The sequence below is a fragment of the Trichosurus vulpecula genome, chromosome 7 (genome assembly GCF_011100635.1).
Source record: "Trichosurus vulpecula isolate mTriVul1 chromosome 7, mTriVul1.pri, whole genome shotgun sequence".
NCBI lineage: Eukaryota > Metazoa > Chordata > Mammalia > Diprotodontia > Phalangeridae > Trichosurus > Trichosurus vulpecula.
Genome location: NC_050579.1, coordinates 188,132,177 through 188,154,180, shown reverse-complemented (window position 1 = coordinate 188,154,180; position 22,004 = coordinate 188,132,177). Strand labels below are relative to the sequence as shown.

The following is a 22,004-nucleotide window of genomic DNA, read 5'->3' as shown; positions in this document are numbered from 1 at the left end:
ATGATTTGGAAAAGGTGGAACTAAAACTTAATAAAAGGAAAACTCAGTTTCAATCAATACTAAGTCTGTGTTAGTGTTTATTAAAACATAAAAGCAATACAATTTTCAGACACTGAATTACATGATATTTACAAAAATATACAAAGGAAGAATAGAAGATATATCTCTTCTGTACTAGTGGTATGGCAGGTATTAACTGTTTGTTTTCTGTATAGAGTCCAGCTTGTTAAATCCAAGATGATATAGAAGTAACATCCTTTTGTACCTAGAGTAAAAAAGTAGACTCGATCAACATAATATAGAGCAAAGCAAGCATTTCCAAATCAAACTGTGTCAATAAAATATTAAACAATTCTTTTTTATTAAATTGCCAGGGTAAGATATATAGGACTAATTAAAAGTCAAATAAATAAACAGTTTGCAAACAGCAACTACCACTCCTAATACTGACAAGGCATTGTTCTAGCTTTGGTTTTCACCCTTTCTCCCAGATGCACTCCTGATTCTCTGGGCTTCTCTCCACCAAGCAGCCCTCCCCCCCTGGAATATACCTCTACCCCAGCAGCCTCCTCCTCTGATTGGTGATTTCCAACTGGAATCTCCATTTTAATAGAAGAAAGGAGATAAAGAGGAAAGGAAAAAAGATAAAAGGAAAGAACAAATGGAGGGAGGGAAGGAAGGAAGGATCTTGGGCACTGTGCTAAGGCCTTTACAAAGAGCATCTCATTTGATCTTCAAAACCCTGAGAGGTAAGTGCTTTTTTAGGAACTCCAATTTATAGATGAGAAAACTGAGGCAGTCAGAGGTGACTTGCCCAAGGTCACACAGCTTAGTTCCCAAAGCAGAATTTTAGCTCAGATCTTCTGACCCCAGGCACAGTGCTTCATGCACTATTTCACTTAGTGATCTCATCAGCTCCCATAGAATTAATTATTTCTATGTTAATGATTCTCAATCTACTTATCCAGCCCTAACCTGCCTCCTAACTCCTATTCCCATTTCTAATTGTGCCCCTTGGACATCTCAAATTGGATGTCCCATAGACATCTTAAACTAAGCATGTCTAAAACTGAACTTATCATTCCCCCAAAACTGTCCTCCCTTCCTAACTTCCCAGTTACTGTTTAGGGTACCAGCATCTTCCCAGTCACCCACATTTACAACCATAGCATTATCCTCACATCCTCATTCTCCCTCATCCAACACATCCCATACATTGCATGGCTTGTTTCAAGACAACACAAAAGCCTCTTTCTAAGGGAGGCCTTTCCCAGTTCCTCCCAGTTACTAGCACCTTTCCATCTGAGATCACCTTCTACTTACTCTCTAGGTTGTATGTACCCAGTTATTTAAATGTCATATCCAACATTAGAAGGAGAACTTCTCAAGGGCAGGGACGGTTTTCTCTTTGTGCACCTAGAATTTAGCACAATATCTGGCACAAAGTGTTCAATAAATGCCTGTTGATAGAATATTTCAATTCCCTATTTCCTGTACTTCTGTGCTTTCAGGCCCACTAATTCTCAAATGCTGCTGGGTTGGCAACCTCAAGAGATTTCTAAAACATGCTTTTTTCCCCCATCTCAGTAAATATCTGTTGAACTATTCCTTGAACCTGATCCTGCCCCCAGCCCCTTGTAGCTAGTTTCATAATGTTGATGTTTATATTCCAACTCCACTCTAGAAACAAAGCAGCAGGTACCTCATGTCTTTCTACTCTGTTTGACAAGAAAGAGATGGGGAGGAACAAAGCTGAGGCAGCAAGGACTCAGTTACTTCCTAAACAAATACTAGTTCATAGGATAATAGATTTGAGTCTTGGAAAGACCAAGTTATCTAGTCCAGCCTCATTATCTGGTAGATGTCAGGAAACTGATGCCCTGGGATGTTAATGAGTTTACTTTAGCTCGATCTTCGTGTATAGTGGATCAAGGAAATTAGAAAAGTCATTAATGATAAACATTATTTTTTAAAAGAACTGTAGCCAAAATCTCAACTCTTATGTTTCTAACAACATAAGTGACCACAAACATTTCGAGAAAAAAACCTCAAAGACAATAAAAAGTTTTGTCATTCATTACCTTATTGAGTTCTGGGAAAAGCTCCTGTATAACAATGTCCAATAAAACGTAAGTCAACTAACATGCCAAAAAAAAAGAGGAAAAATTTGTATTAAAAGGTAATAGCCAAAAAAGTTGTAAAACTGCTCAATATCACATTGTTTTTCTTGACAACCATGTCTCCAAAGCAAAGTGTTTTAAATCCATAGTTAATAGTATGCCTGACATCCACAGAATTTCTTGGTTTGCAGAAATTCTAATATGAAAAATTATTCTTGTGCTCCATCCCTGACCTCATACAGCCAGAGGCCTCTACTGTCTAAGACAATGTTTCAGAGAAAGATTCCACCTTTAATAAACGGTACCTGTTTGTTGAGCACTGGCTGCTGGAGGCCATCAAACAGAAGTCTGATACCTTCATATTTAGCTTCATCACCAATGCATTTACCTATAAGATCTAAAGAAAGCAACAAATTTAAGAGTTTTTTTTTTAAGATTATTGCAAAATACTTAAATCCCCATCCTGTTTTGAGACATTCTCTCTGTGTCTCTCTTTCTCTCTCAGGTTAACGCCACGCACTACCCTTTTAGCTTTTATATAAATATTTGGTGTTTTATGCTTTGTTAAAATTTTTAAATATCACTGCTTCCAACTTTAGAGAGGTAAAAACAGCCTAAAATGAAGAGCACGAATTCATTTTATAAGGCCTATACAGAAAAAAAAAGGATACTTTGTTCTCATTTATCTACTCAAGAAAACTTAATTTTACATTGTCATGAATATACTTAGCCAGGTTAATTTGCCCTAGATCATCTCTGCATTCAACATGCACTTAAATACCTACTATATGCCAGGCAATAGGGATAGAAAGGCAAAAAAAGCAGACAGTCCCGGCTCTCAAGGAGCTTATTAAATTCCACATGTACGGGATCAAACTTTTTAATTTGTCTAATCACTTAAACAATCAATCATTTATAACAAGCATTTGTTAAAAGACCCATAGTGTGGACAGGCTCTATGCTTGGGGCTGGGGATGAAGTCGTTTAGTCATTTTCAGTTGTGTCCTACTCTTTATGACCCCTCTCTGGGTTTTCTGGAGGCAAAGATGTCATTTCCATCTCCAGCTCATTGTACAAATGAGGAAACTGAGGCAAACAGGGTTAAATAACTTGCCCAGGGTCACACAGTTAATAAGTGTCTGAGATCAGATTTGAAATCAGGTCTTCCTGACTCCAGGCACAGCAGTCTATCCATTGTGCCACTTAGCTGCCCTAGGGCTACAAAGACACAAATAAAATAGCTCTTTCTTTCAAGAAGCTTCTACCCCATAGGGAGTGAGACAACATGTACACATATAAGCACACAGAACATTTACACAAAATAAATACAATGTAATTTTGGGGATAGGTGGAACAGGAAACACCTTATGCTAGACATTAAAGTAAAACAGAAATTCTAAGAGGTGGAGATAAAGAGAGGGTACATTATAAGCATGGATGACAATCTGTAGAAAGTCACGGAGAAGGAATATGAGATCTCATGTAGGTGAAAAAACAAGAAACCATTTGGTTCAAACCAGTTATATGCTTATATGCAGTGTGTGTGTGTGTGTGTGTGTTTGTGTGTGTGTAGGAGAGGAGGATATGGTGATGACTATCTTAATTATGATTTATTAATAAAATGACTCTCAGAAACTATTTGTCAAATGTCCTTTGAAACTTCAAGATTTAGTAGTTAATTCATTCAATAATTTCACGTGGGGAAAAAAAAGTTTTTTTTCTCATAATCCTTTAACAAATTTTATATATAAAATGTATAAATGTATAACTGGAAACACATGTGTATCATCTTTATTAACTTTGTTAAATGTTTATTTAACATTTAACATTTTATCCTGAAATTAGCTGTAACTAACTTAACTTTATCACTTTGCTAAAGTCTGGGACTTCAATAAAGTATACTAATTCATGTTTTACAGAACAAAATCGAACATATATCTTAATTGTTTTCTACAAATATTGTACCTGGAATGTAGTTCATCATTTCTTTAAAGGTCTGTTTTGCTCGTTTCTGCTTGTCTTGGAGAGAACGAGGTTCAGTGTTTTCACAAAACACAGCATCTGAAAGGATGAAACAGCAAGGTCTGTGGAAATTCTTAATTGTTTATGCCCAAGACATCAAGCTGCACAAGGAAAAGAATAATAATCATTCTTTCATCCTAAAGTTCATTCAAAATTAACCAATAACCAGCAGTGCTTTCTGTCCTCAACTCCTGTTCCTAGGATTCTCCCATCTATCCAAGCAAAAAATTCCCTGTCCAAGCTGAGTAACAATTAAGTAAAGAGAAAAGTTTCAAAAGTGTACAATCTTGACTAAGGACAGATTAGCTAAAAACTGGGAGGGATGACTTCTAGATCTATATCCCAAAGAGATCATAAAAAAAGGAAAAGAACCCACATGTACAAATATATTTACAGTAGCTCTTTTTGTGGTGGCCAGGGATTGGAAATTGAGAGGATGCCCAACAATTGGGGAATGGCACCAAGGTGTGGCATATGAATGCAATGGAATACTATTGTTCCACATAAGAAATGATGAGAAGGCAGATTTCAAAAAAACCTGCAAAGATTTGCATGAACTGATGCTGAGTAAAGTGAGCAGAACCAGGAGAACATTGTACACAGTAACAGCCACAGCGTGCAATGACTGATTTTCATAAGACTTAGCCCTTCTCAGCAATGCAAGGACCTAAAACAATTCCAAAGGACTCATGATGGAAAATGCCATCCACATCTTAGAGAAAGAACTATGGAGTCCGAATGCAGAGTGAAGCAGACTATTTTCTTTTCTTTTTTTTCCACACTTATGTTTTCTCCCACTCATTCTTCTACAGAACAAGACTAATGTGAAAATATGTTTAATAGGAATGTATATGCAAAGACTATATCAGATTGCAGGCCATCTTGGGGAGGAAAAGGGAGAAAATTTAAAACTTATGGAGGTGAATATTGAAAACTAAAAATAAATAAATTTTAAAAAAAAGAAAATTTGGAAGTCAAAACCTTATGGAAGTGAATACTAAAAAGTAAAAATTAATTAATTTCTAAAAATATTTTTTTAAAAAGACACACCTAGGCTTAAAAGGCTCTCACTCAGGGTCTGTGGTCATTGAGAGAAACCACTGATCCAATTTATTGGTTATTGCAAGCCCAACTAATAAGTTGATAATACTAAGGTCCTTGGTTTTTTAGCTGAGATGGCCAGTATGACCCATTTGATTAACAGTTTCATATATCACTATTAATAAATCATTGGAGGGATGGATATATGAAAAGCAAACAGACCTAGAAACATTTACAAAAAGATCTATGGACTTCCAAGAAATCTTATTGGGGCATTTTGTTTTTTGAGGTGGTTATTTTTTTTTTTAGATAAAGACCAAAATCTTTATTTTTTTACATGCTTGTTGATTTTTCTTTTTAAAACATTTATTTTTAAATTTTCAATTCCAAATTCTCTCCCTCAATTCAACCACTCCCCCACCCTTTAGGAAGGTAGGTGCTACAATCCCCATTATACATATAATGTCATGCAAATTATACTTCCAAATTAGCTATGCTGCTAATAAATAAAAAGCCAAGAAAAAATAAATACGCAGTAAAAGTGTTTTAAAAAATATTAATTTTTAGTTTTCAACATTTGTTTTTATAAGATTTTGAGTCCTAAATTCCCCCCACTCTCCTTTCCCCAAGACGGCATGCAATTTGATATAGACTATACATGTATGATTATATTAAACATATTTCTACATTAGTCATGTTGTAAAGAAGAATCTGAACTAAAGGGGAAAACCATGAGAAAGAAAACAAAAAAACAACAACAAAAAAGAGAAAACAATATGCTTTGATTTGCATGCAGACTCCATAGCTTTTCTCTGGATGTGGACAGCATTTTCCATCATGAGTCTGCATTGCCCAGAAGAGTTAAGTCTAACAAAGTCATCACATAATATTGCTATTACTGTGTACAGTATTCTCTTGGTTCTGCTCACTTCACTAAGCATCAGTTCATGCAAATCTTTCCAGGTTTTCTTGAAGTCCAACTCCTCACCATTTCTCATAGAAATAACAATAGTATTTCATTACATTCATATACCACACCTGGGTCAGCCATTCCCCAATTGATGGGCATTCTCTCAATTTACAATTCTTCGATACCACAAGAAGAGCTGCTATTTTTGTTCATATGGGTAAATTTCCTTTTCCTTTGATCTCCTCAAAATGTACTGATATTGTTGGGTAAAAGAATATGCACAGTTTTAAAGCACTTTGATTAAAGTTCCAAATTATTCTCCAGAATAGAGCAGTTTATCAGTCCACCAACAATGCCACATTCCCTCCAACATTTGTCATTTTCCTTTTCTCTCATGTTGGCCAATCTGATAGGTGTGCAGTTGTACCTCAGAGTTGTTTTTGTTTGAGTTTGTCTAATTATTAGTGATTTACAAGTTTGGTTTTTCCCTATGCCTACTGATAGCTTTGATTTCTTCTGAAAACTGCACATTCATATCCTTCAACCATTTACCAATTGAGAGTAGCTTTTATTTTTATAAATTTGGCTTAATTCTTTATATGTATTTCAGAAATGAGACATTTATGAGAGAAATTTGCTATGACAATCCACCACCACCAACCCTCGCCTGCGGGGAGCCGCGAAGTGGCTAGCGCTTGCCCCCCGGCCAAGGCCTCCCCAGCTAGCTGGCCTTGAGGGGCCAGGCCACGGGCAAGGGCTCCTCCTGGCCCGGCCGCCGCTGCAGCGACCGCTGCCGAATGCACTGCCGGCCTGGGCTCTGTGTAGCCCGGGGCCCCCCGCGTGGGGTGTGGGCGAGTGGCCGGGCCTGTGGGGTGAGGCCAACATCGTGGGCAGCAGCACCAGAGCAGGCGGCCAGCACTACTGCAACAACAGCTCCGAGGGCGGCAATGAGGACTGGCCTGGGGCCAGCAGGGGCCCTGGGGGTGGGAGCCAGCAGGGCCCGGGCGCCAACGCCCTCTCACCCATGATGATCCCTGAGAACTTCCCGCATGTGCCGCTCATCACCGTCACCCACAACCCTGTGTCCCCCCGCTTCATCAAGATCATCCAGGTTAAAAACAAGAAGTTGGGTGAACTGCTACGAAAAAAAGTTCACCTTGCCCAGCCATATGGCGGTGTCTTTCTAAAGCGAGATGACAACGATGAGTCCGATGTGGTTGAGAACCTGGATGAAATTTACCACATGGGAACTTTCATCAACATTCAGGAAATGCACGATCTCAGCATATGATAGTCATGGGACACAGAAGGATTCGTATAAACAAACAATTAAAGGTAGCCCCTGAGATACGGGAACTAGAAAATGAACAGAAAAGGAGAAAACCCAAGCTAGCCAAGGAGGAGGCAGAGGAGGAACAAAGTGCCAAAAACCAGGTGGTAGACCTGGTGATAGAACCTGCCACCAGTTCTGGGGATGAAATACTCATGGTAGAAGTGGAAAATGTACTCCATGAAAACTTCCAAGTCAATGAGGAAGTTAAAGCCTTTATTGCAGAAATTGTGAAGACAATTCGAGATATCATTGCTTTGAATCCCCTCTATAGAGAGTCTGTGATTCAGATGATGCAGGTTGGGCAGAGACCTCTGGACAATCCCATCTTCTTGAGTGACTTGGGGGCAGCGCTGACAGGAGCCACATCTCAGGAGCTGCAGGATGTCCTGGAAGAAACAAACATTCCAAATCGGCTCTACAAGGCCCTCTCTCTGCTCAAGAAGGAATTGGCATTGAACAAACTGCAGCAGCATCTGGGCCAGGAGGTAGAAGAGAAAATCAAGCAAACTCACCGCAAGTACCTTCTGCAAGAGCAGCTAAAAATTATCAAGAAAGAGCTGGGCCTAGAGAAAGATGATAAAGATGCCATTGAAGAGAGATTCCGAGAACGTTTAAAGGAGCTTCTTGTTCCCAAGCACGTCATGCATGTGATTGATGAGGAGATCAGAAAATTGGGCTTCTTGGATAATCATTCCTCAGAGTTCAGTGTCACCCGAAATTGCTTGGACTGGTTGACTTCCATACCCTGGGGAAAGTACAGTGATGAGAATCTGGATCTGTCCCGAGCCACACAAGTCCTGGAGGAAGATCATTATGGCATGGAGGATGTCAAGAAGCGCATCTTGGAATTTATTGCTGTGAGAAAACTCCGAGGATCAACACAAGGGAAGATCCTTTGCTTCTATGGGCCTCCAGGAGTGGGAAAGACAAGCATTGCTCGCTCCATTGCAAGAGCTTTGAATAGAGAATATTTCCGGTTCAGTATTGGAGGCATGACAGATGTGGCAGAAGTCAAAGGACACAGGAGGACATATGTTGGGGCCATGCCAGGGAAGATCATCCAGTGTCTGAAAAAGACCCAGACAGAAAATCCCCTGATTCTAATAGATGAAGTAGATAAGATTGGGCGGAGCTACCAGGGAGACCCCTCTTCTGCATTGCTTGAGCTTCTAGATCCAGAGCAGAACTTCAGCTTCCTTGATCACTGCCTAGATGTCCCAGTAGATCTGTCTAAAGTTTTATTCATCTGCACAGCCAATATTATAGAAACCATCGCTGACACCGTGAGAGATAGGATGGAGATGATCAATGTCTCTGGCTACGTGGCCCAGGAAAAACTCGCCATTGCAGAGCGTTACCTACTCCCTCATGCCCGAGCCTTATGTGGTCTGGATGAAAGCAAGGCCAAAATCTCATCAGATGTGTTGACCCTTCTCATCAAGCAGTATTGCCGGGAAAGTGGTGTCAGAAACCTGCAGAAGCAGGTGGAGAAACTGTTAAGAAAATGTGCTTATGAGATAATCAGTGGGGAGATGGAGTCTGTGGAAGTAACACCTGAGAACCTACAGGACTTTGTAGGGAAGCCCATCTTCACTGTGGAACGCATGTATGATGTAACACCACCAGGTGTGGTCATGGGTCTGACATGGACAGCCCTGGGAGGTTCTACCTTGTTCATTGAGACCTCACTACGGCGCCCCAAGGAAAAAGACAACAAAGATGGGAGCCTAGAGGTGACAGGTCAGTTGGGGGACATTATGAAAGAAAGTGCCAGGATTGCATATACGTTTGCCCGGGCATTCTTAATGCATGAAGATCCATCCAACGATTTCCTCTTGACCTCAAACATTCATCTGCATGTTCCTGCGGGTGCAACCCCCAAGGATGGCCCTAGTGCAGGTTGTACCATTGTCACCGCACTGCTCTCCTTGGCCATGAACCAGTCTATTCGACAGGACGTAGCCATGACAGGGGAGGTGTCCCTCACTGGCAAGATCCTTCCCGTGGGAGGCATTAAGGAGAAGACCATTGCAGCCAAAAGAGCAGGGGTCACCTGTGTCATCTTCCCTGCAGAGAACAGGACAGACTATCATGACCTTGCAGACTACATCACTGAAGGGCTAGAAGTGCACTTTGTGAAGCACTATGATGAGATCTTTGACATTGTCTTTCACAAGAGGAAACTGATGAATGACGAACTTTCATAGGCCCTAAGAGTAGGGGAGGCTTCAGCCAGACAAATTCCAGAGGGTAAGTTAACTCAGACAGAAGATTCAAGGATCAGTAATGCTGATAAGCAGCTGAGTAAACCCTTTAATGGTGGTCTGATACATATATAGCTTAGAAAGCAATTTAATTTAGAGAAGGCCTAATATGCTTGAAAATGTGTTATAAAAACTATCTGCAGTCTAAACAGACAAACAAAAAAGGATACTTCTTAACCCGAGTTAAACCAAACTAGCAACAAATTGTAAGAATCCTAAAAATCCTGGACTGGCTAAACCACTAACCTTTTTAAAGGGTTTTTCAGAGAAACCAAAAAGAAAAAAGAAGAAGAAAGAGAAGGGAGGAAGGGTAATTCCGAAGTAAAACTATCTTTGTCAAAGAAGTTTAAATTAAAGAAAGCTACAAAGTTACTAACAAGACAGAGAGGAACTTTGTTTTAGAGTGATTTTGCAAAGACTTGAATAACAGTAGAAATTATAATAAGCAAGCATCAAAATGACTGAAGAAAAGAGAAACCTAATCATTTTAATGCTAAACATAAATGGACTAAAATTCACAATAAAATGAAAATCACAGGATGGATTAAAAAGCTGAAAAATCCAAATACATTCAAACTGAAAGTGGCCTAAATTGAACTATGTTACTGCCAAATCAACTTACTCATTTCACATGACTTCTCCACTCCATCTCAGCTACACATGCATAGGTGTCATTGTATATGTGCAACTGATCACATCTCATTCCATCTTGTCTCCCCTCTGTTACCCTGACTTTCACTTACCTTCAAATTCTCCCTGTCTGGCTACTTCCCTACTGTCTATAATTGAAAGCATATCTCCCTCATCCTCAAAACATCTGGGTTTGATCTGTCCTTTCCCACTACCTGTATCATCCTATACCTCTCCTCCCTTTTGCGGCTAAACTGATTTAGGCCATCAACAATTAATGACACTATTTCCTTTCCTCTCACTCTTCTTAACTCTATACAGTCTGGTTTCTGACTGTATCATTCAACTAAAACTGCTCTCTACAAATTTAACAGTGCTCTCTTAAATGCCAAATCTAATAGCCTCCTCTAATCCTGATCCTGACCTCTCTGTAGCCTTTGACAATGCCAATCAACCTCTTCTTGACATTTTCTTCTTTCTAGGCTTTCATGACAGTACTCCTATCTTGGTTCTCATCCCTCCTATCTGACTGATACTTCTCAGTTTCCTTAACCTGGATTTCCAAATAGGTGACTGCCACTGCTCATGGGTGACCCCAAAGGCTCTGTATTGGGCCCTCTTCTCTTCTCCCTCTAGCCTATTTCAATTGATAATCTCATCTGCTTCTAGCAACAACTGAAAAACCACTGAACAACTACCTAACTTTCCTATTACTGCTGAGGATGATGCTATCCTTTCAGTCAACCAGGCTCACAGTATAGGTGCAGGCCTCAGCTCCTTACTCTCATCTGTTGCCAAGACCTGCTGATTTTACCTTTGTAACATCTTCCATATATACCACCTTCTCTCTGACACCTACCAAACCAGTGCAGGTATCCCTGCCTTAGGATCCCCAACTCCAGTACATCCTCCATTCAGCTGTCAGAGTGATATTCCAGAAGTTTATTATGATCATGTCATCACTGCCCCCACCCAATGGCCCCAATTCAAAGAAATGCCAGCAGTAGCTGCTCATCATCAAGATCAAATATTAAATTCTGTTTGGCAGAGTAAGCCCTTTACCACCATCACCACCACCAGCTTTCCAATCTTCTTACCTTACTCCTTTCTTTTCTGATCACATACATTGAGATCCAGTGACACTGGCTTCCTTACTTTTCCTTGCAAAAGATACTTCATTTCTTGACTCAGGGCATTTTAACTGGCTGTTCCCCCATGCCTGGAATTCTGTCCCTTCTTACTTCTGGCTCCGGGCTTCAAATCCCAGTTAAAATCCTACCTTCCACAAGAAGTCTTTATGCTAGTACTTCCCTCTCTTGACTCCAATTTATCCTGTATCTTGTTTGTATATAGATGTCTGTCTCCCTCTCTTCTCCTATTAGACTGTAAGCTCCTTAAAAGCTGGAACTGTCTTTTGTCTTTCTTTGCATCCCCAGCACTTAGTGTAATGCCTGCCACATAGTAGGCACTTACAAATGGTTACTGACTGACAAGTTTAAGTGGAACTAATGACAACAAAGCTGAATTTCAACCAGAGAACATTTTTAAGAAACAAGGCAAAATATTAGACTTAAAAGCATTTATAAAAGTGAGAGTATATCAAGTCTAAAAACATCTAATAATTTGGAATCAAAATCTGTAAAGGAAAACAATCTTTCAAGAAAAACTAAACAAAAACAGAAATGAAAAGTTTGGGGGGGTTAATTTTTTTTTTATTTAATATATTTAGTTTTCAGCATTGATTTTCACAACAGTTTGAATTACAAATTTTCTCCCCATTTCTACCCTCCCCCCACTCCAAGATGGCCTATATTCTGGTTGCCCTGTTCCCCAGTCAGCCCTCCCTTCTGTCACCCCACTCCCCACCAAACCCCTTTCCCCTTCCTTTCTTGTAGGGCAAGGTAAATTTCTATGCCCCACTGCCTGTGTTATCTTATTTTCTAGTTGCATGCAAAAACTTTTTTGTTTTTGAACATCTGTTTTTAAAACTTTGAGTTCCAAATTCTATCCCCTCTTCCCTTCCCACCCAAACTCCCTAAGAAGTCAAACGATTCAACATAGGCCACATGCGTATCATTATGTATAACCCTTCCACAATATTCATGTTGTGAAAGACTAACTATATTTTGCTCCTTGCTAACCTATCCCCCTTTATTGAATTTTCTCCCTTGACCCTGTACCCTTTCGAAAATGTTTGTTTTTGATTACCTCCACCTCCATCTGCCCTCCCTTCTATCATCCCCTCTTTTTTTTATCTTCTTCCTCCTTCTTTCCTGTAGGGTAAGATACCCAATTGAGTATGAATGGTATTCCCTCCTCAGGTCAAATTTGATGAGAGCAAGATTCACTCATTCCCCCTCACCTGCCTTCTCTTCTCTTCCGACAGAACTGCTTTTTCTTGCCACTTTTATGCGAGATAATTTACCCCATTCTATCTCTCCCTATCTCCCTCTCTCAATATATTCCTCTCTCATCCCTTAATTTGATTTTATTTCTTTTAGATATCTTCCCATCATCTTCATCTCACCCTGTGCCCGCCCCTCCCTCCCTCCCTCTCTCTCTCTCTCTCTCCATATATATATATACACATACACATACATATATACATACATACACACCCACATATACATACACACTCATATATGCATATATATATATACGTAAACATATACATACACACACACACACACACACACACACACACACATATATGCATGTTCCCTTCAGCTACCCTAATACTGAGGTCTCATGAATCATACACATCATCTTTCCATGTAGGAATGTAAACAAAACAGTTCAACTTTAGTAAGTCCCTTGCAGTTTCTTTTTCTTGATTACCTTTTCATGCTTCTCTTGATTCTTGTGTTTGAAAATCAAATTTTCTATTCAGCTCTGGTCTTTCCACTGAGAAAGCTTGAAAGTCCTCTATTTTGTTGAAAATCCATATTTTGCCTTGGAGCATGATACTCAGTTTTGCTGGGTAGGTAATTCTTTTTCACATTGTCTTCCATTTTTTCATTCCTTCAGTTCTGTTTCATGATGTCTTGGTTTCTCATAAAGTCACTAGCTTCCACTTGCTCCAATCTCATTTTTAAAGGAAGCATTTTCTTCAGTGGTCTTTTGGACCTCCTTTTCCATTTGACTAATTCTGCCTTTCAAGGCATTCTTCTCCTCACTGGCTTTTTGGAGCTCTTTTGCCATTTGAGTTAGTCTATTTTTTAAGGTGTTGTTTTCTTCAATGTTTTTTTCAGTATTTTTTTTGGGTCTCCTTTAGCAAGTCATTGACTTGTTTTTCATGGTTTTCTTGCATCATTCTCATTTCTCTTCCCAATTTTTCCTCTACTTCTCTAACTTGCTTTTCCAAATCCTTTTTGAGCTCTTCCATGGCCTGAGATCAGTTCATGTTTTTCTTGGAGGCTTTTGATGTAGGCTCTTTGACTTTGTTGACTTCTTCTGGCTGTATGTTTTGGTCTTCTTTGTCACCAAAGAAAGATTCCAAAGTCTGAGACTGAATCTGGGTGCGTTTTCGCTGCCTGGCCATGTTCCCAGACAACTAACTTGACCCTTGAGTTTTTCAGCAGGGTATGACTGCTTATAAAGAGAACTATGTTCCAAGCTTGGGGGCATGCGCCAGCTCTGCCACACCAACACTCCTCCTTCCCTAAGAACCCCCAACCCGGACTGGATTTAGATCTTCAGCAGGCTCTTCACTCCTGCTCTGATCCGCCATTTAATTCTTCCCACCAGGTGGGCCTGGGGCCGGAAGCAACTGCAGCTGTAGTTCTGTAGCTGCCCCACCTCCTCTGCCCCCAGGGCGGTGGCCGAACCATGAACTCCTTCCACTCCCGCAGCTTTTCCCACTAACCTTCTCTGTTGTCTTTGGTGTTTGTGGGTTGAGAAGTCTAGTAACTGCTGCAGCTCACTGATTCAGGGCACTAGGGCACACTCCACCCGGCTCCTGGTCTGGTTTGTCCACGCAGCCCACGCTGGGCTCTGCTCCGCTCCCAGCTTCATGTGCAAAAGACCTCACCAGCAACCATCCATGCTGTCCTGGGCTAGAGCCCTGTTTCCCTCCGCTATTTTGTGGGTTCTGCAGTTCTTCTCTGTTGTCTTGGTGTTTGTGGGTTGAGAAGTCTGGCAACTGCCACAACTCACTGATTCAGGGCGCTAGTGCCCGTTCCGCCCGGCTCCTGGTCTGGTTGGTCCTCGCAGCCCATGCTGGGCTCTGCTCTGCTCCCAGGTCTGTGTGCAAAAGACCTCACCCAGCAACCATCCATGGTGTCCTGGGCTGGAGCCCTGCTTCCCTCTGCTATTTTGTGGGTTCTGCAGTTCTAGAATTGGTTCAGAGCCATTTTTATAGGTTTTTGGAGGGACCTGGCGGGGAGCTCATGCTAGTCCCTGCTTTCCAGCTGCCATCTTGTCTCCACCCCCCCCCAGCAGGCCAGATTCAGAAATGAAAGATCAAAATATAATAAATCCAACAAAAAAGATTTATAGAAAAAATCAAGGAGCTAATTAGAGTATTAGATAATTTAGATCTAATAGATACGTGGATATCTTAATTTTTAAAATAAATATACCTTTTTTCCTTCAATGTTCGTGAAACCTACAAAACAACCTGATCATACAATGGGCTACAAAGATGAAACAGACAAAAATATAGAAAAAAGAGATTCTATGCACTACATTTATAGACCATAATAAAATGAAATTAGTAATAAATAATGATGCAATGAGGTATAGCAGAATCTAGAAAAATATGTATTAAAAATGCTGAGGAGGGAAACAGAAATGTTCATATTAATTTTTAGCCTGCACAATTGTTTATTATTCTCCTAATTTCCATTTCAACCATGATTAACCTCAGATGAACAACTTCTATTCTTTTCTAAAGTTTTTTCCTCTGTACATTTCCATATGGATGTCCCCTAAGTACTTCAAGTTTCTTAACATATTTAAAACTAAACTCTTCATCTTCCCCTTCCACTATAGTAGCAATTTTGATTTAAAGATCTTTCCCACCCATTAGTGGGCCACGTGACCTACTTATGTCACAGGAAGCCCAAGTGACATGGTGGGAGGAGCTTCCTGACAGGGAAAGGAGGTTATGGCTGCTAATGGCCACCCTCGTGATTGTTAGAACTGAAAAGGTTGACTTAGCTGTACTGTGAGTTTGTTTTGGGGAAGACCCCAGCAGGGGGTTGGAGAGGTTTGGGGATGGAGCAGCTCCATGTTGTGACATTGTGTATAGAACTCAATGCTGTGGTAGACTGGATAAAAGGCTTTTGGGATCTGGTTCTCTGGTGTCTGAATCAATGGTTTACTGCTTCTACCTTCTGTGTGGAGAGTCTCGTATACTCTGCGATACAGAATTACATAGGCATTTTGACAGTTATCATCTACACTGTTGTTATTGCCTTACTGCTTCATCCACCCCTGAAAAAACAAAATAAAAACCTGCCCTAATTAACTTCTGCATGTCTTTTAATAACAATATTCTCTTTAGGCATTGAGGCTAGACTCCTCAGAGTCAGCAGCTCCTCCCCTCTTTCCCTCATTTTGCCACATCTAATGAGGTACTGAATCTTTCTGCTTCCTCCACAATTCAGATTCCCATTACCTGGGATATTGTGATTGCCTCCAAATTGTTCTCTCTTTAATCCATTTTACAAACTTCTGCTTAAGTAATCTACCTAATGCATAGTTCTGATCATAATCACATAATTCTCCTGAAGAAACCTCCAGTGGTTCCCCATAGCCTATTAGGTAAAATCTAGACTACTTAGCTTAATGTTTGGCTGTCCCCCCAACTTCCAAATTATCTTTCCTGTGTCTCAAAGCACTCCCCTTAATGCACTGTACTGTACACTAGTATTCTGTTCCTTGAATTCAGTGTTCCTTTTTCCTTTCCTCTTAATGATTCCTCATGGCACATCCTGGAAACCTGGAATTTCTCCTGAGTTTTCCCACAAATTTTGCCAGTTAAAATCTTTCTTGTTCTTCAAGGTCCAGCTATCAATTCCTAAATGAAGCCTATCTGTAACTCCAAAGTCATAAGTCATTTCTCTCCTTTCTTGAAATCTTTATAGAACTATTTGTCCCATTTCTATGCACTTACATTCTATTTTTTTTACTCAATAATTATGTATGTTTTATATCTCTTACAAGAACATATAAACTTCATGTAGGCAGGGATGATGTCTTACTTAGCTTTGCATTTCCCTTAGTGATTAGCACAGTGCTCTGAATGTAGTAAGCACTTAATTTTGGGTAAATGATATTTTGTCTTCTGAAATGACTTCTTTAATGGAATATGTTCTTTGATTTTTATTTCAATTTGGTATGCAGTACTGCTGCATTTTGTAGGGGAAAAAGGACCATACTCCAAAGGAATATTAACATGAACAGACTGTATGCACAAATCTTTCTCCAAAGAACAAAATTTTCTCAGTGAAGTGATGTGTACATGATAATTACTCAAAAGAGCACACACAACATAATGCAAAAATGAAAAATACAAACCTCTGAGAAGTGTTATAAGTGAGACCAAACGGTGTTCCTGAAATAGCTGCTCTAGTTTGCACTGCAGATAGTAATCAGTATATGTCTCTAAGGTGTTTTTCAAGAGGATTCGTATTCCCATCAAGAAATGATGAAGCCAATCAGGAATCCGGAAAACCACTCGACCTGAAAACAATGATATATCAACCTGTTCTTAAAACAAACTGATCTTTTCTGACATCTATGAGTAAAGCATACACACACACACACACACATATAAAATACTAATTGGCATGTCAATGTTGCATCCACAAAGACTACTGATTAAGAACTTTAACATGTCAGTGGTCAATTCTGATTGACACACTATTTTAAAAAAAAATTTTAATCTCCAATTAAAAACAGATTCTGAAGTTGGACTCTTTGTGGATGCATCACTAGGCACCTGACATAAAATAAAACCAAATGAAAGAGTACAAAGAAAAATGATCCCTTACCTACATACATTAAGTAATCATAGACACCCTCTACAGTCATCATCTCCATAAAATAATTCTGATTTTGTTTCCTCTCTGTGTTCTCAGCACGGTTTGCATTGTTCTTGAACAGGTCATTGAAAAGCTGAAAATTCAAATTATGAATAGTTAAATATTTTACTATAGATTAACACTAAAGAGCAGTCATAACCTCATGAACCAAGAAAATACCTGATAATTATGTTCTCCCCCTCCTACAAATTCCTACACTAATAATTAATTCTATAAAAATTAAATTGGTGCTAACACCAACTGATTCTAACAAAATGTGAAAAGCAAATTATTTTAATCAGAAAAATTCCTGTACAGATGCTGTATTATAAATGGCATGTTATTTTCAATTTAGCTACTACAGAAATATCATTAACGACATAAAAACCCAAATCTGTTATTGCAAAAGGATGCGAACTGAATATTTACAAGGGGGATTCTTAACCAACAGAGAAGTTAATTTACTAAGAATTCTGAGATGCCACTCTTGTGAATGGGGACTCTTTCATCAAGATTTTTTTTCCTCCCTAAGTTTAATAGTTAATATGACTAGTGCCCTAGGGAGCACAGAGGTAGTAGGAACATATCTGAGCATATACATCACAACATCCATAAGAAGAAAATCTCCTCAAGGGCAAAGACTGTTTCTATAAAAACAGTGCTTAAGACAGTGCCTTATATCTTGCTGGACCTTAACAAATGTTTGTTGAAAAAAGATTAAATATAATAAAATTTAACACCTCTAGGTGGCCAAATTCTCAGAAAGAACATGCAAAAATATATTACTATAAGCTAATGATTAAATCAGTATTAGCTATTAGAACCACCAATTCTTTACAATAGTGATAATTATTTAACTATATTACTAAAGGTTTTTTTTCTCTTAGACTTGACATTTATAAATCCTATGAGAAAAGAAGTTCAACGGATAGTCAACTAAATCTAACTACATCCAGTAGTCAACATTAGTACCGTACTGTCAAAATTAAAGGACATGGTCTTCCTTTTAATTTTGTTGCCGTTCAGTTGTTCAGTCATGTCTGATTCTTCATGACCCTGTGGACCATAATAGGCAGGCCCTTCTATCTGACACTCTTTCTCAAAGTCTCTCCAACTTCATGTTCATTGTTTCCATGATAATCTCTATCCATCTTCCTTCTCTGCTGTCCCCTTTTCATTTTGCTTTCAATCTTTTCCAGCATCGGGACTTTTCCAGTAAGTCCCATCTTCTCATTATGTAGCCAAGATAATTAGGCTCAACTTGAGAATTTGACTTTCCAGTGAATGGATGAATTAATTTCTTTAAGTACTGACTGATTTGATCTCCTTGCTATCCAAGGGACTCTCAAAAGTCTTCTCGAGCACCACAATTTGAAAGCACTGATTCTGTGGTGCTTAGAGCTTTTCTTAACTGTCCCACTCTCACAGCCATATACGGAAAAAGCTACTGGGAAAACCACAGCTGCGACTATACAGACCTGTGTTAGCAAGGTGATGTCCCTGCTTTTTAGTGTGCTGTCCAGATTTGCCAGAGCTTCCGTTCCAAGGGGCCGGCATCTTAATTTCATGGCTGCAATCACCATCTGCAGTGATTTTTGAGTCCAAGAATGTAAAAATCTAATACTACTTCCATTTTTTTCTCCCTCTAACTGCCATGAAGTGATGGGACTGGTTGCCAAGACCTTAGTATTTTTGAGTTAAGCTTCAAATCAGCTTCTGTACTCTCTTCTTTCACCCTCATCAAGAGATATCTTAATTCTTCACATTCTGCCATCAGAGTGGTATCATCTGCAAATATGAGATTTTTATATTTCTCCTGGAAACCTTAATTCTGGTTTTAACCGAGGAAAGAAGGAAAGCAAGAGAGAATAAAAAGGAAAGATATACCCAACTGAATGCTGAATTCTAGAGAATAGCAAGGAAACATAAGGTTTTCTTAAATGAACAATGTAAAGAAATAGAAAAAACAACAGAATGGGAAAGATGAAATCTCTTCAAGAAACTAGATGTCAGGGGAACATTTCGTGCAAAAATGGGCATGATAAAAGACAAAAACGGCAGGGACCTAACAGAAGCAGAAGACATTAAGAAGTGGTGGCAGGAATGAACAAAAAAGTATACAAGATCTTAACATTACTGATAACCACGATGTTGCGGTTACTGACCTGCAGTCAGACGTCATGGAGAATGAAGTCAAGTGGGCCTTAAGAAGCACTGCTAACAATAAGGCCAGTGGAAGTAATGGAACTCCAGCTGAGCTATTTAAAAATACTAAAAGATGATGCTGTTAAAGTGCTGCACTCGAGTGCGGTGGGGGGTCGGGGCGGAGCCAAGATGGCAGCTGGAAAGCAGGGACTTGCTTAAGCTCTCCCTCAAATCCCTCCAAACACCTGTAAAAAATGGCTCTGAACCCAAAAAATAGCAGAGGGAAGCAGGTCTCCAGCCCAGGATGGCCAGGATGATCTATCACACAGTGCGGGGAGGGGAGCACAGCCCTGCGTGGGTGGCGCCAGGACAGACCAGACTGGGAGTCAACCAGAGCCTTAGGGCCATGAATCATTGAGCTGTGGCAGTTACCAGACTTCCCAACCCACAAACACCAAAGACAACAGAGAAGGTTAGTGGGTAAACCACTAGATGGGGTTAGAGAGCGGTCTAGCCACCAGCCCTGGGGGTGGCAGAGGTGGTGTGGCAGTGGAGTCCCTGGCTCACACAGTGAGAGGAACCAAGCAGCAAACCAGAGCGGGAGTGCAGGGCTTGCTTTGCCCTGCTTGGATCTGGGTCGCAATCCTGGTTCGCGGTTCTTGGGGGAGGAGGAGCGCTGCTGTGGCAGAGCTTGCTGTGCAGAAGTAGTTCTGAAAGCAGCAGCACAGCACCTAAACCTTGGGACAAAGCACTCTTTACTCTACAAGCAATCATGCCCTGACAAAAAGCTCAAAGGTCAACATGGCCAGGAAGCAAAAAAGGATGCAGACTCAGAATCTAGAATGTTATTTTGGTGACAAACAAGATCAAAACATACAGTCAGAAGAAGTCAACAAAGTCAAAGAATTTACATCAAAAGCCTCCAAGAAAAATATGAATTGGTCTCAGGCCATGGAAGAGCTCAAAAAGGATTTGGAAAAGCAAGTAAGAGAAGTAGAGGAAAAATTGGGAAGAGAAATGAGAGTGATGCAAGAAAACCATCAAAAACAAGTCAATGACTTGCTAAAGGAGACCCAAAAAAATACTGAACAAAATAACACCTTAAAAAATAGACTAACCCAAAGGGCAAAAGAACTCCAAAAAGTCAATGAGGAAAAGAATGCTGTGAAAAGCAGAATTAGCCTAATGGAAAAGGAGGTCCAAAAGACCACTGAAGAAAATACCACCTTCAAAATTAGATTGGAGCAAGTGGAAGGTAGTGACTTTATGAGAAATCAAGATATTATAAAACAGAACCAAAAGGAATGAAAAAATGGAAGACAATGTGAAATATCTCACTGGAAAAACCACCGACCTGGAAAATAGATCCAGAAGAGAGAATTTAAAAATTACTGGACTACCTGAAAGCCATGATCAAAAAAGGAGCCTAGACATCATCTTTCAAGAAATTATCAAGGAGAACTGCCCTGATATTCTAGAGCCAGAGGGTAAAACAGAAATTGAAAAAATCTACCAATTGCCTTCTGAAAAGATCCCAACAAGAAAACTCCTAGGACTATTGTCACCAGATTCCAGAGCTCCCAGATCAAGGAGAAAATACTGCAAGCATCCAGAAAGAAACAATTTGAATATTGTGGAAACATAATCAGAATAACACAAGACCTAGCAGCTTCTACATTAAGGGACAGAAGGGCTTGGAATATGATATTCTGGAGGTCAATGAGGCTAGGATTAAAACCAAGAATCACCTGCCCAGCAAAACTGAGTATAATTATCCACGGCAAAATATGGACTTTCAAGCTTTCTCAGGGAAAAGAGCAAAGCTGAATAGAAAATCTGACTGTCAAACACAAGAATCAAGAGAAGCATGAAAAGGTAAACAAGAAAACAAAGTCACAAGGGACTTACTAAAGCTGAACTGTTTACATTCCTACATGGAAAGATGATGTGTGTAATTCATGAGATCTCAGCATTAGGTTATATACATATATATAGGCAGTGGGTACAGGGTGAGTTGAATGTGAAGGGATGATATTTTAAAAAAATAAAATAAATTTAAGGGGTGAGAGAGGAATATATTGGAGAGCGAGAAAGGGAGAGACAGAATGGGGTAAATTATCTCACATAAAAGTGACAAGAAAAAAGTTGTTCTATTGGAAGGGAAGAGGGGGCAGATGAGGGGGAATAAGTGAATCTTGCTCTCATCATATTTGACCTGAGGAGGGAATAACATACACACTCAATTGGGTATCTTACCCCACAGGAAAGTAGGGGGAAGGAGATAAAATGGGGGGATGATAGAAGGGAGAGCAGATTATACAGTTTTTTAAATAAAGGAAACTATAAAGCAAAAGAACTACAGACCCACAATTCCAGCCACACAAAACTGGCTCCTAAGAAGTTCCTAAAGAAATGTTATCATTTAGTTCTAAATCAAGTCACTGTCCTAGCCCCACTCCAACTTCAACTGTGTTCAAAAAGCTGATGGGGGGGGAGGGGAGGAACCAAAAA

At 39.8% G+C, this 22,004-nt stretch overlaps 2 protein-coding genes across 6 annotated transcripts in view; one reads left to right on the top strand and one right to left on the bottom strand.

Moving 5' to 3' along the window:
* Positions 1-47: 47 nt before the first annotated feature.
* Positions 48-22,004, bottom strand: part of SNX14 (sorting nexin 14) — a 111,859-nt gene continuing 89,902 nt past the window's right edge. For 4 of the 5 annotated variants that reach the window (XM_036766474.1, XM_036766476.1, XM_036766472.1 and 1 more), the window contains 6 exons: positions 17,319-17,442; positions 16,843-17,007; positions 4,086-4,181; positions 2,426-2,517; positions 2,082-2,138; positions 48-265 (listed from right to left, as the gene is read on the bottom strand). In XM_036766474.1, coding sequence (XP_036622369.1) covers positions 227-265; positions 2,082-2,138; positions 2,426-2,517; positions 4,086-4,181; positions 16,843-17,007; positions 17,319-17,442 — 573 coding nt within the window. In that variant the 3' untranslated portion in view covers positions 48-226. The remainder of the gene's footprint in view (positions 266-2,081; positions 2,139-2,425; positions 2,518-4,085; positions 4,182-16,842; positions 17,008-17,318; positions 17,443-22,004) is intronic. The other variant, XM_036766475.1, reaches the window with a different exon arrangement.
* On the top strand, positions 7,103-9,633 carry LOC118856419 (lon protease homolog, mitochondrial-like). The gene is given in 2 exon segments (XM_036766700.1): positions 7,103-7,373; positions 7,376-9,633. Coding segments are annotated over 2 exon segments (2,514 nt in total). The 5' UTR covers positions 7,103-7,117.